This window comes from Neofelis nebulosa, chromosome 10, assembly GCF_028018385.1.
Source record: "Neofelis nebulosa isolate mNeoNeb1 chromosome 10, mNeoNeb1.pri, whole genome shotgun sequence".
NCBI classification, from domain to species: Eukaryota; Metazoa; Chordata; class Mammalia; order Carnivora; family Felidae; genus Neofelis; species Neofelis nebulosa.
Genome location: NC_080791.1, coordinates 101648550 through 101665737, shown reverse-complemented (window position 1 = coordinate 101665737; position 17188 = coordinate 101648550). Strand labels below are relative to the sequence as shown.

Here is a 17188-nt window from a genome sequence, read left to right as displayed (position 1 = left end):
GCATATGAAATAGTTAGCAAAAATGAAAGCAGGTCAGTGTTTTCCTGTTACCTTGAACATGTGCCTTTAAACTGGACCCTCAAGAGGGCAAACTATTCCCCAAATGAACACTTCAGCCACCAGGGTGTGAGATATCAATGACACTTTTGGAAGTGAGCTACACACTTTGATTGACTGATTTTCAGTGGGAAAGTAAAATCTTGGAACTCCAAATTTTCACCAAATATTTACCACGTGTACCGGTTTCCCATATGTGACACCTATTTTTTGCTCAATAATCCCTACTAAATTACAAAGTAATGTTTTGTTTTCTTGCGTTGTTACATAATAGGAAACAAATGTATATGCATATCAATATCCTTGTGAGTCAAGTTCATTTGCATGAAAAATCTATGTAGTCTCTCTTATCTTGTTTATCTATGATCATTCCAATCCGGAGAAAAGCAATTTGACATTATTGAATCAGTGAAACCTTATGCTGAGAATTTTATTTTTCTTATGTTTCTTGAAATAAGGGACATAGATAAAAAAACACAACTCATTGCTGCTTTCACTGACTTATTATTACCCAGAAATTTCAAATTGGACACCAAAGCCAGAGGGAAATCTTTAGGAAGATATCGGGTTCCCCACCTCACTGAAATTTAATTATCTTTCTGTGTGGCATTTCTCATACGGAGAGAAAAATGTGCATGACTATTATAAAACTAGTTCAGCAATCTCTCCAATAATTCAGTATGAATTACTTGGCATTCTATATTGATATAGAAGCTAGAAAATAAGAATAACGGAGGATAAATTTTGCTATTCCTTGAATAAATATCAAATAAGTGAGCAATCTTTCCAAGTACAAGGAGTGCTGGGTACAGTAATTTAAATAGGGAGCTTTCAAGAGCAGTTCCCACAGCCATTAAACATGAGCCCAGAAGCGCAAGAAAACTCTACAAGCTTTTGCTTATAGAAATAAAAATAATATATTAAGTATTCCAAAATTATTCAGCTACTTATTTCCGTGAAATAAAAGGCTTTACTTCTAATGCAGCAGGTTTGGTTTGGAATTATCATAGAGAGCTACCAAAAATATTTAACATTTACCAACAATATTTGTCATATGCCCATTTCAGATCTCAAATATCTTTTTTTTTAAAGATATTGGGAATCATATTTCCAAACACTTTTGGCCTTTAAAATTTGAATCAGGCAAGAAACTCAAATTAGATGGTTTTGTTTTATTTTATTTTTAAACATTTTTATGTTTATTTATCTTTGAGAGAAAGAGAGACAGAGTGTGGGCAGGTGAGGGGCAGAGAGAGATGGAGACAAAGAATCTGAAGCAGGCTTCAGGCTCTGAGCTGTCAGCACAGAGCCTGACACAGGGCTTGAACTCACAAATAGCGAGATCATGACCTGAGCTGAAGTCAGATGCTTAACTGACTGAGCCACCCACATGCCCCTCAATTACATTGGTTTTAGAAACAGGGTCATGGATTGCAAGATAGGTCTGTAAAAAGACAGAGGAGAAGCAACTAGGGAAGCATGATTTTAAAAAGAATATGTAATAATTTCAACACAGATAAGTTAAAATATGTGCAAATTATATGAGAATATTTACAATATGTGGAACCTATGTTATATCCACATACATGGTAATTTAGCACATACCTTAACTCAAATAGACACTTAATAAGCAACCATAATTATTTGCTTGATATGATATGATGTGCAAACAGGGGCTAGTGTTTAGGGTCCAGCTGTACAGATCATGTGCTTGGGAGCAGAAAAGACTTGTGTCCACCTCTGATTGGTAAACAGAGGTCTGATGTCATATCGCTTTCTATTTCCCTAGGAGTTCTTTGCTATTTTCTGCTTGCTTCCATTCCTTCCCATTCACAGGGGTCCTCTTCCAAGCTCTATATTTCCCCCAAACAATTTTTTTTGAGAGCATGTATCAATGATAAATTCAAAAGTGCTTTAGTATACTACCAGTGGCACTACTGAAAGAAGGTGATTTTCCAAGTAGCGCAGGATAGATCTTACATTCCTGTGTTTGGTTTTGCTATTGAGATGCAAGGGTTCTAGCAATCTCTGGTGCTCGTGTGGAATTAGGGTTTCTAAGTCTAAGGAGAGTAGAGATGCTTCAGGCTCTTTGAATGAGTGAGCTTAGGAAAAGCTGCATATTCTTGCCCACCTTATATAGCTTCACAATACATGCGGGCATATAGAAGGCTCTGAGACTTCCTGCAACAAAGAAACCCATTTTCCCTTCTCTTTTTCAAAACACAGCATTCTTTGGGGTGCCTGGGTGGCTCAGTCGGTTAAGCATCCAACTTTAGCTCAAGTTATGATCTCACAGTTCATGAGTTCGAGCCCTGCATCAGACTCTGTGTTGACAGCTCAGAGCCTGGAGCCTGCTTCGGATTCTGTTTCTCCCTCCCTCTCTGGTCCTCCCCATCTTGTACTGTCTCTCTCTCTCTCTCTCTCTCTCTCTCTCTCTCTCTCTCTCAAAAATAAATAAACATTTAAAAAAAACTCAGCAGTTTTCAAATTTAGTTTTACCATAGACCTATTTTGTTGCCTGATATCCGGTTGATCTGGTGCATACAGTTTTGAAAGTACTAATCTAAGAACTCTGGTGACAGCATGTTGAAGGTTTATGTGTGCCCCATTCCCCCCCTTTCCTAATTGTACTCACTCTGTATTAGTTGCAGGTTCTTCTAGAGGTAAAATAAAACAGAACAGCATCATTGCTTTGTAAAACTGATGTGGCTGTCTGCATGGAAAGAAGAACTATAATCAAAATGTAGTCTCTTCTTCTTAAATCTTAGAGCATGCTTGCTGAACCTATTTAAAGGAGATAGTAGGAAACAGGCAAATTAAATTCCTATTTCTCCTTTATATTTTTATTGCTTTTATTAGTTGTCAAATGTAATATGATGAGCAACCAGGTGCTAGTATTTAAGGCATAGTTGTCCAAATCTAAAGATGAGATGAATGTCTTAATGCCATTGAAATGGGAGATTTACATGTACCGTTAAGGTGACTATTCTCCAAATAGACTCATCTTTCTGGCAAGTGAGGAAAAAGCACTTTTGCTATTTACACATATCCTGATTCTCAAATTATTGTAGTTTGCTCTCAAAGACCAAAGTTGTAGAATTAATCCATAGAAAATTTATCCCTGCGTCTACGTGGATTATCTTTGATTTCTCTCGAAAGCCTCCTGTCTCTGTGTGTACTGTTCACACTGTCTGAAAGTCCTCCCTACCCTCCTCTTTCTAGAAAATTCTTAGTTATCCTGTAAGTCCCAGTTAAAGGGTACCATTCTTTGAGGCTATCCTGTCTTTCTGGACACAATTAATTAGTAACTTTGCTCAAATCTTTATTATTGAATTTATCACATATAATCTTAATTTTCTCTTCCTATCCCCCTTTTACTATGAAGATACCAACCAGCTCTCTCAAGACAAGCACTATTACCAGTCACCTTTGTCTCCCTAGGAAAGTGACTCACAGACATGCAGTGTCCAATGCTGTTTGTACTCAAAGATTATCTTATTATAATGACTAAATCATACAACATTCTGGAAATATCACTGAGTCAAAGTAGCTGACTTTTGAGGGTACTTGGTTCAATACCCGGGAACAGCTTACGTACAGCAAATATAGCTGGTGACATTGCCTTTTCAGTGAATTAGGTATACAGACTTCTTTTTCTATGCTCTGGTTAAAGACAGGCTTAAAAATGAAATTATTCGCCAACACTGTGTATGGTAGGTTTCACATTAAATAATGAATCCTCATACCCGTTTACATTTGGAAGCTCTTAAGATCTTGGAACATAGGGCTTATGTTATTGTGTAGTAAAAATTCCACTGGCCTGAGTGGCTGCTGGCTTTTTAACCTGGGAGTCACTCTCTACTTCATTTCTGTTCATCCTTATACTTAGCCCACTTCACTCATCCTTATTATCTAACTGGCTCTGAGAGGTATTTGAGTTCTGATCCCTTATCTTATTCAGTCTATCACGTACAATAACACGACAACATTGAGAATCCATGATGAAAATATATTCTCCCAACTCCTGGAAAAACAGTTTCTCATTTTATTCTTTCATTATAATTGATATTATCTGAATTGGTAATTTTATCCACAAGCATAATCCACTTCTTTGACCACTTCTTCTTTTCCCCCAACCTAGGTCTCCCTTTCTCTAGTCATACAAATGCTTCTGAATGAAAATTCCTTCATTAGTGATTGATGCAGGGCTTTGTTATTTTCACATTTGGGGTCATTATCTTTGGTTATTCACATATGAATACCATAATTTCCTGTACTTTATTGATATCACAGTGAAACAGGATCTCTTTCCTTTAAATCACTGTAATTTGGGGTTTTCACCTACAACCCATAGGGAGTGTAATTCTCAAAAGTTGAACTTCTACATATGCATGCACTGTTGACTTGCAGAAGTGTTTCCAAGCACATGTCACCATTGCATCTGGAACCATTCCCAGGCTCCATGATGAAGCCTGTGATTTTATAGAGAACGGTAAGTGACTGTTGGTGGTTCAGTCCATTTTTAGGCAGACTTTGGGTCATAAGGCCCCCATTCTGAAGCAAGCTGGTGTCGCATGAGCCATTCTCTTGGGGACCATCTGCACATTACACACCTAGCTTCTAGGGGCCACCACCTTCTTGAAAGTCTCAGCTCCTGCAATCTCAGATGCTGATCATAGTCCTGCGTGAGAGTGATTGAGAGTGTGAGATGGAGGAGAAGGGGGGAAAGAGAGAGAAGAAATATATGATGGACTTCTCATTCACTTCTTACTTTATTTTAATTCATCTACGTGAACAATGCTGGCAGCTAAGAAAATGGTCAGAGGAAATTCCACCTTAGTGACCGAATTTGTTCTCCTGGGATTAACAGATCGTCCAGAGCTTCAGCCCATCCTCTTTGTGCTGTTCCTGGTGATCTACTTAATCATCGTGGGGGGGAACCTTGGGATGTTGGTATCGATCAGGATAGATTCACGCCTCCACACCCCCATGTACTTCTTTCTTGCCAGTTTGTCCGGCTTGGATTTGTGTTATTCCACGAATGTGACTCCCAAGATGTTGGCGAACCTCTTATCAGAGAAGAAAACCATTTCCTATGCTGCTTGTTTAACCCAGTGTTATTTTTTCATTGCCATGGTGATTACTGAGTTATACATGCTAGCTGTAATGGCTTATGACAGGTACATGGCCATCTGTAGCCCTTTGCTTTACAGCAGCAAGATGTCCAGAGGGGTCTGTATTCGCCTGATTGCTGGTCCCTATGTCTACGGCTTCCTTAGTGGCCTGATGGAAACCATGTGGACGCACCGCTTGACCTTCTGTGACTCCAGTATTATTAATCACTTCTACTGCGCTGACCCCCCCCCCCCATCCAGCTGTCCTGCTCTGACACTTTCGTTAAAGAGACGTCCATGTTTGTGGTAGCAGGATTTAACCTCTCCAACTCCCTCCTCATAATTGTCATCTCTTATATCTTCATTCTCACTGCCATCCTGAGGATGCATTCTGCTGAAGGCAGGCACAAAGCTTTTTCCACGTGTGGTTCCCATCTGGTGGCAGTGACTGTATTTTACGGGACACTCTTCTGCATGTATGTTAGACCTCCCACGGACAAGTCAGCGGAGCAGTCTAAAATTATTGCCGTTTTCTACACTTTTTTTTTTTTTCAACTTTTTTTTTTTTATTTTTTTTTTATTTTTGGGACAGAGAGAGACAGAGCATGAACGGGGGAGGGGCAGAGAGAGAGGGAGACACAGAATCGGAAACAGGCTCCAGGCTCCGAGCCATCAGCCCAGAGCCTGACGCGGGGCTCGAACTCACGGACCGCGAGATCGTGACCTGGCTGAAGTCGGACGCTTAACCGACTGCGCCACCCAGGCGCCCCGACAAGCTGATTTTTAAAGAGGTTAAGCTTTCAGGTGACTTTGCAGCTACAAAGCATAAGCAGAGCTGAGGAATGTTTACTGAGTACGTATAATAAGCCAAGTACTGCTCCAATACGAAGCAAGAACCCCCAAGGAGCTCTGGGATTGCATGGTTTTGTAGAATTCTGTAAAGAGAAAAATCAATGCAATTTGTTAAGTGTTACATAGTATAAGAAAACAGGAGTGCTAATGCAGCAGAGAAACAAAAGAATGTACTGTGAGTAAATCGAAGTTGGTCTTATATAATTGCAGAAGATGGGGACTTGTTCATTCTTTGTGCACCTGCTCCAGCATACTTACAGCTCCTAGTACAATGTTATGTCAGAGTAGGCAGGATCTGAACAAAATAGGCATTAGAAAATATTCGTGATCACATATGTACATGTTCCTTCCAATGAAAAAGGAAAAGCCACGGAACCGTACTCAGTCACTCCCTCAATGGACATGTTTTTCTCAGTCGTATTTCAAAGCTGCTTTTCTACCTGAGAGCTTATTTCTCCTCACTATTTTCTTTCTTTTTTTTTTTTTTAATTTTTTTTCAACGTTTTTAAATTTATTTTTGGGACAGAGAGAGACAGAGCATGAACGGGGGAGGGGCAGAGAGAGAGGGAGACACAGAATCGGAAACAGGCTGCAGGCTCCGAGCCGTCAGCCCAGAGCCTGACGCGGGGCTCGAACTCACGGACCGCGAGATCGTGACCTGGCTGAAGCCGGACGCTTCACCGACTGCGCCACCCAGGCGCCCCTCCTCAATATTTTCTACAAAGTAACATTTTCATATTTACTAATTCTGTATTATTCCATTTAATTGTTTCAAATTTTCTATTACTAGATGTTCTTTAAGTATCTTTATCTTGAAATTCAAATTGTGGATGCTGGTAAAACACACATCTAAACAAATCGCTACTTTTGTAAATTTTAACATCTAGTTAATAGTGTGTTGCATTCTACTTAAACAGATACCTAGAGCGCTATTGTTGTTTAAGCAGACACACATATGCAATTATTTAAAACCAGCTCCTTTATTCCGATTTTCCGATTTCAGGGTCCTTGTCTCTATTTTTATAGCCTAGGCTGGCACTAAAAGAAGATGCAGCGGCTCCTAAATTCTCACTCTACATCCTTGCAAGTTAATTCTGAACTTTCTTTTAATTTATTGAACAGATTTAAGCAACACAGTGATGGAGGAACCTATGTGAAAATAGAGAATATTTACCACACTTCCTTAAGGAACAATAATTACAGGGTATTTTACACTTTGCTTCCCACCTATCTAAGAGATCACGAATCCAACTGGTACTGTGTCAAAGGAAGTCTGATCCACGTGTACTTAAAACAAATAAACAAATGGTCCAGGGAAAGATATTGCTTTAAGTCTAACATTTTTCTTCATATATCATATATTTCCTGACATCTGAACAAAGTTTAGATTTTCACACTCACACATACACACACACGAGGGAGAGAAGGAAATAACAATGCTCACCAAAGTTCAAGTACTGTTTTAATGTATGTTGTTTCACTTAATCTGCCCACTAATATTATGATTACACAATTGCTATTCCCATGTTATTTATTTTTAAGTTTCTAAGTGTTTATTTAGTTTTGAGAGAGAGAGAGAGAGACAGAGGGAGAGAAAGAGAGATGGAGTGTGAGTCGGGGAGGGGTAGAGAGAGAGGGAGACACAATCGAAAACAGGCTCCGAGCTTTCAGCACAGAGCCCGATGCGGAACCTTGAGATCATTACCTGAGTCAAAGTCGGACTTTTAACCGACTGAGCCACCCAGGCGCTGTTATCCCCATTTTAAAGATGAGTAGAGACCCACAGATTAATTGCTTACCGAAAATCACATAGCTGAGAAGCCCAAATGTGTCTGGCTTCAACATTTATCATTGCCTTTTCCTTCTATGACACACATTTTTTAAAAAAATTAAGTAATCTCTACACCCAATGTGGGCTTGAAATTACAACCCTGAGATCAAGAGTTGGATGCTCTACCAACTGAGCCAGCCTGGAGCACTCCCACCCCTGCTTTTTTCTCAATACTTTTTTTTTTTTTTGAGAGAGAGAGAGAGAGAGAGAGAGAGAGGTTGCTCAGACAGGAGTTGGGAGGAAGGCAGAAGGAGAGAAAGAATCTTAAGCAGGCTCCACACCCAGCATGGGGAACTATTCAGGGCTCAATCTCATGACCCTGGGATCATGACCTGAGCAGAACTCCAGTTGGATGCTCTCTTTTCTCACTACAGGTTTTTGAAGGGGAAAGTCATGTAAGAAGCAAAACTATCATTTTCTGTATCCCCAAAATATTGTCGATCAGGTAATTGACAGCTGAATGCACACTGAATAATATAATCTACTATTAAAAGACATCCTATTTTATAAGGTATAGACAAATTCAATCTGTTCAATAAAGTGAGCTTTGTAGACAGACCCTGTTTCCATTGTTTATCAGCTAAATTAATAGTTAAGAACATAAACTTTGGAATCAGACTTAGTGAGCAAGTTACTTAGCCTCTCTGCCTCATTTTCTCATCTGTAAGATAAATACATATAGTATTTTCTCATAAAGAACCTCCGTAAAAAATGGATTAATATATTTGTTGTACATTTGAAACTAAGGTAACATTGTGTGTCAACTATACTCAGATAAAAACATTTTAAAAATACCTATAAAGTACTTAGTACAATGCATCATACATAATATTCACTCAATAAAAGTGAACTGATTTTTATTATTATTTTTTTACATTTTTTTTAACGTTTATTTATTTTTGAGACAGAGAGAGACAGAGCATGAATGGGGGAGGGGCAGAGAGAGAGGGAGACACAAAATCCGAAGCAGGCTCCAGGCTCTGAGCCATCAGCCGAGAGCCCGACGCGGGGCTCAAACTCCGGACCGCGAGATCATGGCCTGAGCTGAAGTCGGACGCTTAACCGACTGAGCCACCCAGGAGCCCCTGATTTTTATTATTAACTATAAAGTTACTTTACCTATTTGAGACTTTGTTTCCTCTCATAGCTTTCTGTATTTTTCTGTTATTACATTTATCATTCTTCATATATACTACCCTTATAGTTTTGGTTAATTAATTAATGTCTGTGTTCTCCATAATCTTGTAAATGCCACAAAGTCAGATATAAAATTCGAAAGCAGTTATTTTTCTAATGCTTAGCCTGGTACATAGTCTATGCTCCCTTAAGAGCCAAATAGGTAATAAACAGATGATAGATAGATAGATATTAGGGAATGTTTACAAATTGGAAATTACAACATTAGTTGTATAAGGTGATGGGAATTGGAAAACATATGAGATGCACTGATGGAATCTTAATTGTGTATAATTTATTCACGCATAATTGGTCTATTTTTATTTTCTTAAACAGAATTTCTCTTGAAATGTTCAGGGTAAATCAGACGAGAAGGAAGAAATTTAGCTTCCTGAGGTTGACCAGTTGTCTAGTGTTGCCAACTGTTCTTTGTCTTGTCTACAGTTATTTGTATCTCTTTCTTGTGGAAAACTTGAGCCTAACTCTGTGGATCACCTGCTCATACCATTTTTCACTGATCTGCCAATGCCACACATTTTGGTTAATTTTTTTTATTGAAAAAGTCTTGTCGTTGATCAATGTATTTGAACAGTGTCACCTTGGTCACATGATCACCTTGGTGTTAACTCAATGTTTTGTCCCTGATGCTGTCTGTGACAATCCCACCCATATGACCCGACCATTTGCTTTTCATGTAGTTACGATATTGGGTCCAAAGTGTTCTACTGTTACATGGCGGCCATTGCCTGTATATTAGATTTCATACAGAGTTGTGTCACATCAGACTTGTTTTCTCAAGAGCTGGCCACATGGAACATTATCATCACATCCTGCTACTCTGTAGCTACTGTAACAGTAAAAATTAGATTTTACCATAAACCATATGGAGACTCCAGAACATGCTTAGGAGTATATGGGAGTGTCAAGTTTTCACTTTTACCAACAAATTTTCAATCTTTCCAGTCATTGTCAACCACATAAACCTCTCTGTTTTTGAATCTAATCCTACAAATGTAGCTGGGTAATGACACCTCCTCGAAAAAATGAGTAGCAAAATTAAAACAGTGTCTCCCTTATATGTTATGACTCTTCTTTTGAACCACCAAATAAGAAAGAGCAAGAGAAAGAATATATTTGAAAATATGATGAAATTACTACATAAATCTGTTATTCATAGCTTGAAAAATCACCAGATGAATAATTTGAAAGACTTATATTGATTATGTTATTATGTAATGTAAAAGCCATGTTTTCTTTAAAAAATTAAGAAAAAACATGCTTTTTTTTTTTTTTGGTTTGCCTTTCTTGAGAGAAAGTGGTTCCTTATATGAATAACATAATTGGGGCGCCTGGGTGGCTCAGTCGGTTAAGCGTCCGACTTCAGCTCAGGTCATGATCTCACAGTTTGTTGGTTCAAGTCCTACATCAGGCTTTATGCTGACAACTCAGAGCCTGGCGCCTGCTTCAGATTCTGTGTCTCCCTCTCTCTCTGCCCCTCCCCTGCTCTCACTCTGTGTCCTTGTCCCCTGTCTCTTTCTCTCTCTCTCTCTCTCTCTCAAAATAAATAAACATTAAAAATTTTTAAATACATACATACATACAGAATAAAAATTTTGTAGAGTAAGTGTCCCAATAATGTCCAACCAAGAGTCAAGAATGGTAGCTAGGTAAGTGACTTACTCCAAATCTTTGGCTTTGAAGACTGATTCCTCTCTTTATAAGTCTTATCTGCCTCACAGCCTACAAGTATGTGTCCAGTGGCAATTTCATTGTTGAATTAATTTTCATGAATGTTAAGGAACACTTAAGAAATAATGTGATGCTCTGATGAATGAGCTTAAGAACTCAGAACGCATGTAAAAGTATCCACTGAATTGGGGATTGTAATACATTTAAAATCTTTGCTTGTTCTGATGATCTTGAGCTGGGAGATCTATTATAATAAAATGATTTTTTTTTCCTAGAAGACTTGCTCTATTTAATGACCTTAATGACAGCCGGTTTCACAGAAGCAAGACTATGTTGATGACAAGTTGCCTCTTGCTTAACTGACAGAGATATCTTTGTATGTTTGTGGCCACATGTTCATTTAACGGATTTTTAGAAAAGCTATTGTCTTTTCTAAGGCTCATTTCCTTCAACTGTAAAATGGGTTTAATAATATTAACTCGAGGGACACCTGGGTGGCTCAGTTGGTTGAGCATCTGACTTTGGGCTCAAGTCATGATCTCACGGTTTGTGAGTTCGAGCCCCATGTGGGGCTCTATGCTGACAGCTTAGAGCCTGCTTCAGATTCTGTGTCTCTCCCTCTCTCTGCCCCTCCCCTGCTTGCACTCTGTCTCTCTCTCAAAAATAAATAAACATGAAAAAAAAATTTTAAATAATATTAACCTGAGATTTTTAAGTGAGTTTTTGACAAAATCTTATATGACAAAAGGAGTTCAGTATGTCAAATTTAATGAAGGTTAGGTACTTTATTAATCAAATATATTAAAAACCCTTAACCACTAAGAAATTCAACAGCTGTACAAAGTACACCATGGCTTAGAAAAATAAGGAGTTGGAAACACTGTCAATCATGTGGATAATGTAGGGGTCTCCAATTGCTTTCATTTCTTCTTGGCCTTTTCTAAACACAAAACAATAGAAAACAAGTAAAATAAAGGACTAAAATACTCCCCTTTTTTAAAAAAAGTTTTTATTTTTTTTTAACATTTATTTATTTTTGAGAGAGCACAAGCAGGGGTGGGACAGAGAGAGAGGGACACATAGACTCCGAAGGAGCTCCAAGCTCTGAGCTGTCAGCAAAAAGGCAAACGCAGAGCTTGAACCCATGAACCGTGAGACCATGACCTGAGGTGAAGTCGGACACTTAACCGACTTAACCACCCAGTCACTCGTAAAATACTATCCCTTTTTATCAAGTCAATGTATGATCACTGCAATAATACTATATGGTAGAATTTGCTTGTGTCACATTGGTGGACTAGTGAAATAGAAATTCTTTAAGGGGGTGCGTGGGTGGCTCAGTTGGTAAAGCGTCCGACTTCGGCTCAGGTCATGATCTCGCGGTTTGTGAGTTCGAGTCCTGCATCAGGCTCTGTGCTGACAGCTCAGAGCCTGGAGCTTGCCTCAGATTCTGTGGCTTCCCCTTTCTCAGCCCCTCCCATGCTCATGCTCTGTCTGTCTATGTCTCTCAATAATAAATAAATGTTTTTTTTTTTAAAGAAAGAAATTCTTTACAATGCAGCTCTTTCTGCTGAGTCTCTCAATAATAAATAAATGTTTTTTTTTTTAAAAGAAAGAAATTCTTTACAATGCAGCTCTTTCTGCTGAGTGATGGAGGCAGTGAGGGGGATGGGCCCAGCAAGGCATGGCAAGCAGTCAGTAAGACCATTACTGACAGAGATGAAGAAGACACAAGAGAGAAGTTTAAGCCATCCCTAATTCCCATGTTAACAGTCCTTGAGCTGTGTCTTCAGGAAATTTTTAATTGACGGAATTGATTGCTTCATCTTGATTTAATACCATAGGGAAAAATAATCACCCTTATAAACACAAGCAACAGTTTCCTTCACTGATTTTTGAAGGCGCATTGGTTTTCCTACTTCCTTATAGGTAGGGCTGTCTATTTTGTGTGTTAGGAATGAACCAAGGTGTTACTATATATACGTGGAATCCAATTTCTTATTTGGTAGGAATCGATGTGTGGTTGGAAATGGGTACATGGCTACCTAGACAAAAATCAGAGCCAGTCATATGACCAACACCAATGCTCATAATCTGGGTATTTTTTATTCTTCTAAATATTAAACAAAGGGAAGGTAGATGCTAAGGATTTCTTGTGATAGTCTTATATGCCTCACACATGGTCAGATATTTACATACACTGTAAGTTTTAAACTCGCCAGAGAAAAATCCTGCAGCAACATTTTAAATGTGAGAAAACTGAGGCTTATGAAGGTCAAGATATCTGTAATCACCGAGCTAATGGGCCAGCACAGTTGTACTTTTTCATATCGAATCTGCCAGTTGCAAAACCTGTGAGATGAACATAAGTATTAAGGATACTGGAAACATTTTAGCACAAAATAATTTTTAAAGGTTTGCAAAGCATAAATATACCTTAGGTTATTTTTAAGGAAGGCAGAAGGAAAGAAAAGGGCATGAGCACATAGAAGGGTGCAACATGATGCTTCAGTGCTCTCTAGTAGGAGATAAGAAAAAGATCGTGAGATCCATCTACTAAATAACCATTTTTGGACAGATGATGGTTCCTATTATACAGAAACCTTTTTAGTTGTTCAAAACATCTTAGTTTGTTCACTAGGCGACAGTTGGTCTAGAGCTGAGCTAGAGGATAAGAGCCAGCAAAAGGTGAACTGCTCAGGGTAATATGGAGTTCTTGAGGTCATTCCAGGAAAGAAGAGATAAAGCTGAGAAATACTAGTGGGTAAGAAAACAAAAACAAAAAACACAAACAAACAAACAAACAAACAAACAAAAACAGAGATATGTTATGAAGCTGGGGATTAAGTGCTACAAAATAGCCCCTGGAAAAATCCTCTGTGGTTAGGGTAGAGGAGGAGAATTTAAAGAATAAATATGACTAATGGTTAAATTTTATTTTTAAACCATTTTTTGTATTATCTTTCCCCTGCATTACAGAGAGTTGCAGTGTGTGTGTGTGTGTGTGTGTGTGTGTGAACATAGAATGGATAGAAAAAGGTTTACAGCATGTTTAAAAGGTCTCAAGAGGATTACGCTGTGATTATTTAAACACTGTCATCACAATTTTTAAGTCATAACTTTGTCTTTGGGCATAATCTCCGAGGAATTAATTAAATTCTAACTAATAATTATCACTGCAGAGTTTTATCTGACATAGATAAAACTTTCTTCTTTTCAAGAGGAACCTTGTTGATTGAGTGGGAAATAAAATCCAAGATTACATATGTCTTTGTCTGGGGATCTATATTTCTCTTCTAGTTATAGCTTAATCACTAGATTTTTTTTTTTTAAGGTGGAAGGGAGAATTTTTTTAATGAATTAGGATCAAACTAGCAATGATTGAGATTCCATCTCCTGAGTGGTTTGTGTTTGTCACAGATTAAAAAAAAATAGTGTTTATTTAATTTTGGGAGAGAGAGAGAGAGAACGAGCATGCATGGGGGAGGGGCAGAGAGAGAGGGAGACACAGAATCAGAAGCAGGCTCCAGGCTCTGAGCTGCCAGCACAGAGCCTGAGTGGGGCTCAAACCCACACACTGTGAGATCATGACCTGGGCCGAAGTCGGCCACTTAACTGACTGAGCCACCCAGGTGCCCCATGTGTTTGTCGCAGATTTTAACTGTTTGGCCCAAGAGTATTGATTCTAGATTGCCTGTATCTTGAAAACCTATAGGAAAGAAGCCATGGTAAAGGCAAATCTGAAGATCAGGATGAGTTCTACAGAGACTTACAGCCATCCTGGAAGTTTAGATTAGTTGGATAATGATTTCCCTTCCCGCAAGGGCGAAACCAAACAATAGTTAAGTTAGAAGTTTACTTCTCTTTCATATAAAGTTCTGAGCTGGTATGTCGGTTCAGCTCCGTCAACGATTTAGCCGTTGTGACTTAACTCACTTTTCTGCCAGCTCATCCATATGATCCAAGGTAGCGGTGCACTGTGTCCACAGGAGCTGCCAGCGGGAGGCAGAAAGGAGGGAGGGAAGGGCTAGCCTATGGTGTAAGGGGATGGCGAACAATTGCACACTTCTCTTTCATCACATTCTCTTGCCTACGATCTGCTCTTTGACCATAGAAAATGTAGTCTGAGAATAAACAACGAGAAGGGAAGTTTTGCGGTTGTTTTGCTTGTTTTGTCTTAGCACGGTTGCGTAAAGATCAACTATGGCTCCTAGGAGTAACTGACATGGGTGTGGGGCGGGTACTGCTGCCGTCCAGGCTTTGTCAAATCCGTCTGTGGCTGGGGGGTCTCGTTTTGCTCTCCCGTTTTGCTCTCCCGTCTGTTTTCTCAAACGTAGAGGAACATACCGGACCAAGTCATTCTCTGGTCCAGTTCAGATCTGATGGACTGAAAAATTAGCCTCTCCAAACCTATCGGATTGCCTGTAAAAATGCTTAAAAGACTTTTTGAAAGCTTGCCCGCGCGCTATGTCAGTAACCACACGTGGTAAAACATTTTATCATCACTCAGCTTTTCAAAGGTTTCTCTTTTCTTCCATCTTTCCCTCCAACTAGAATCTAGTCATTCTAAAATGGGAAGTGTCGATTTCTTCTACCTTACAAAGAATGAATGAAGATACATATTTAAATTTAGCCCTTAGTTCTCTTTTACAAAGAACCTAAGGAGTTGAGGCGGCATCGTCAGGAAAAATAATTGGTATCAGGAAAAGAACTGCTCCTACGAAGTTCTCAACCACTAATTATATTATTGGGTATATTCATTTAGATAAGTGGTAGATGCTTGTTTATTGGCATTGGTTAGCAAAATCTGGGATGAAAAAAATTGATGTGAAGTGAAGTAAAATATTGAAAACAGATAAAGTAGAAATGCAGATGGGTAAGAAATGTCTTGACAGAAACCAAAAAGGTAAATGGACAAAGAGAAATAAGAGGGATATTTACCAAAGAAAAAGACTTAAAGCCCGCTAGTGACTGGGACCTCGAGATTTAAGTGTGTTTGCTAACATTTAATTGGATACTGTTTCAATTAAACCACTATTTCTAGTGTCTCCTGGGGCCAAAAGTCATAGAAAGGGAGAGAAAAAGCAGGTAAAAAAATCCAAAATGTCATTCTAAGAAAATATTATTATTTTTTTTACCTTTAAAAAACGTTCTGTACTGATCCAAAGTTCTCATGTCCCGTTGAAGGAAATTATGAGAAGAAATCTCACTTCAGTGAATGAGTTCATTCTTCTTGGACTGACCAGTCACCTGGAATTACAGATTGTCCTCTTCCTGCTGTTTCTGGCCATTTACACGGCCACTGTCGCAGGGAATCTTGGCATGATTGTACTCATCCAGGTCAATGCCCGGCTGCACAAACCCATGTACTTTTTTCTGAGCCACTTATCCTTTGTGGATCTGTGTTTCTCTTCCAATGTGACTCCAAAGATGCTGGAGATTTTCTTGTCAGAGAAGAAAACTATTTCTTACCCTGCATGTCTGGTGCAGTGTTACTTTTTTATTGCCTTGGTCCACGTGGAGATCTACATCCTGGCTGTGATGGCCTTTGATCGGTACATGGCCATCTGCAACCCTCTGCTTTATGGCAGCAAGATGTCCAAGAGTGTGTGCACATCCCTCATCACCGGGCCTTATGTGTATGGAGCGCTCACTGGCCTCATGGAAACCATGTGGACTTACAACCTAGCCTTCTGTGGCCCCAATGAAATTAACCACTTCTACTGTGCTGACCCACCACTGATTAAGCTGGCTTGTTCTGACACTTCCAACAAAGAGCTGTCCATGTCTGTTGTGGCTGGATGTAACCTCTCCTTTTCTCTCCTCATCATCCTGATTTCCTACCTTTATATTTTTCCCGCTATCCTGAGGATTCGTGCCACAGAAGGCAGGCACAAAGCTTTTTCCACCTGTGGCTCCCATCTGATAGCTGTCACCGTATTCTATGCAACTCTTTTCTTCATGTACCTTAGACCCCCTTCAAAGGAATCTGTGGAACAGGGAAAAATGGTTGCTGTATTTTATACAACGGTAATTCCCATGTTGAACCCCATGATTTATAGCCTTAGGAATAAAGACGTGAAAGAAGCATTAACCAAAGAGTTGATAAGAAAAAAAAGATTTTCTTAAAAGCTATCACTATTCTTTTGGGTCCCAATTTTTTCTCAACCTTTTTTTCCCAAAGTTACAGGATGGAATTGATGATGCAATGAGAAATAGGGTACAGCAAAGGGGGAACATTACATTTTCAAAAGTTTTAATAATTTTTTAAAAATCCAAGCACAAATAGTACAATTTCCACTACAAAAGTTTGTGTGTTTGCACTTGCCATTCATTTTTCTTACTAGTTATTTCAATTTCTTTGCTTTATTGTACACATGGTAGCATTACATTTCTCTGTTTTGGATTAAGGTAGAAGGGTGTGACTATTTCTGGACCATGAGTTTTATTAGAATTTATTAGAATTCAT

The 17188-nt window shown here is 38.9% G+C and overlaps 2 protein-coding genes across 2 annotated transcripts; both read left to right on the top strand.

Moving 5' to 3' along the window:
• Positions 1-4854: 4854 nt before the first annotated feature.
• On the top strand, positions 4855-15118 carry LOC131486672 (olfactory receptor 5M5-like). The gene is given in 4 exon segments (XM_058686563.1): positions 4855-5415; positions 5418-5712; positions 9134-9193; positions 14901-15118. Coding segments are annotated over 4 exon segments (1134 nt in total).
• A 791-nt stretch (positions 15119-15909) lies between these two features.
• LOC131488852 (olfactory receptor 5M8) lies at positions 15910-16848 on the top strand. Its single transcript, XM_058690698.1, has one exon. The coding sequence runs from the start codon at positions 15913-15915 to the stop codon at positions 16846-16848; it is 936 nt and encodes a 311-aa protein (XP_058546681.1). The 5' UTR covers positions 15910-15912.
• Positions 16849-17188: the final 340 nt, after the last annotated feature.

Bases quoted from the DNA above. Each gene is read 5' to 3' on its own strand.
- LOC131488852 (XM_058690698.1), top strand. From the start codon at position 15,913: ATGAGAAGAAATCTCACTTCAGTGAATGAGTTCATTCTTCTTGGACTG.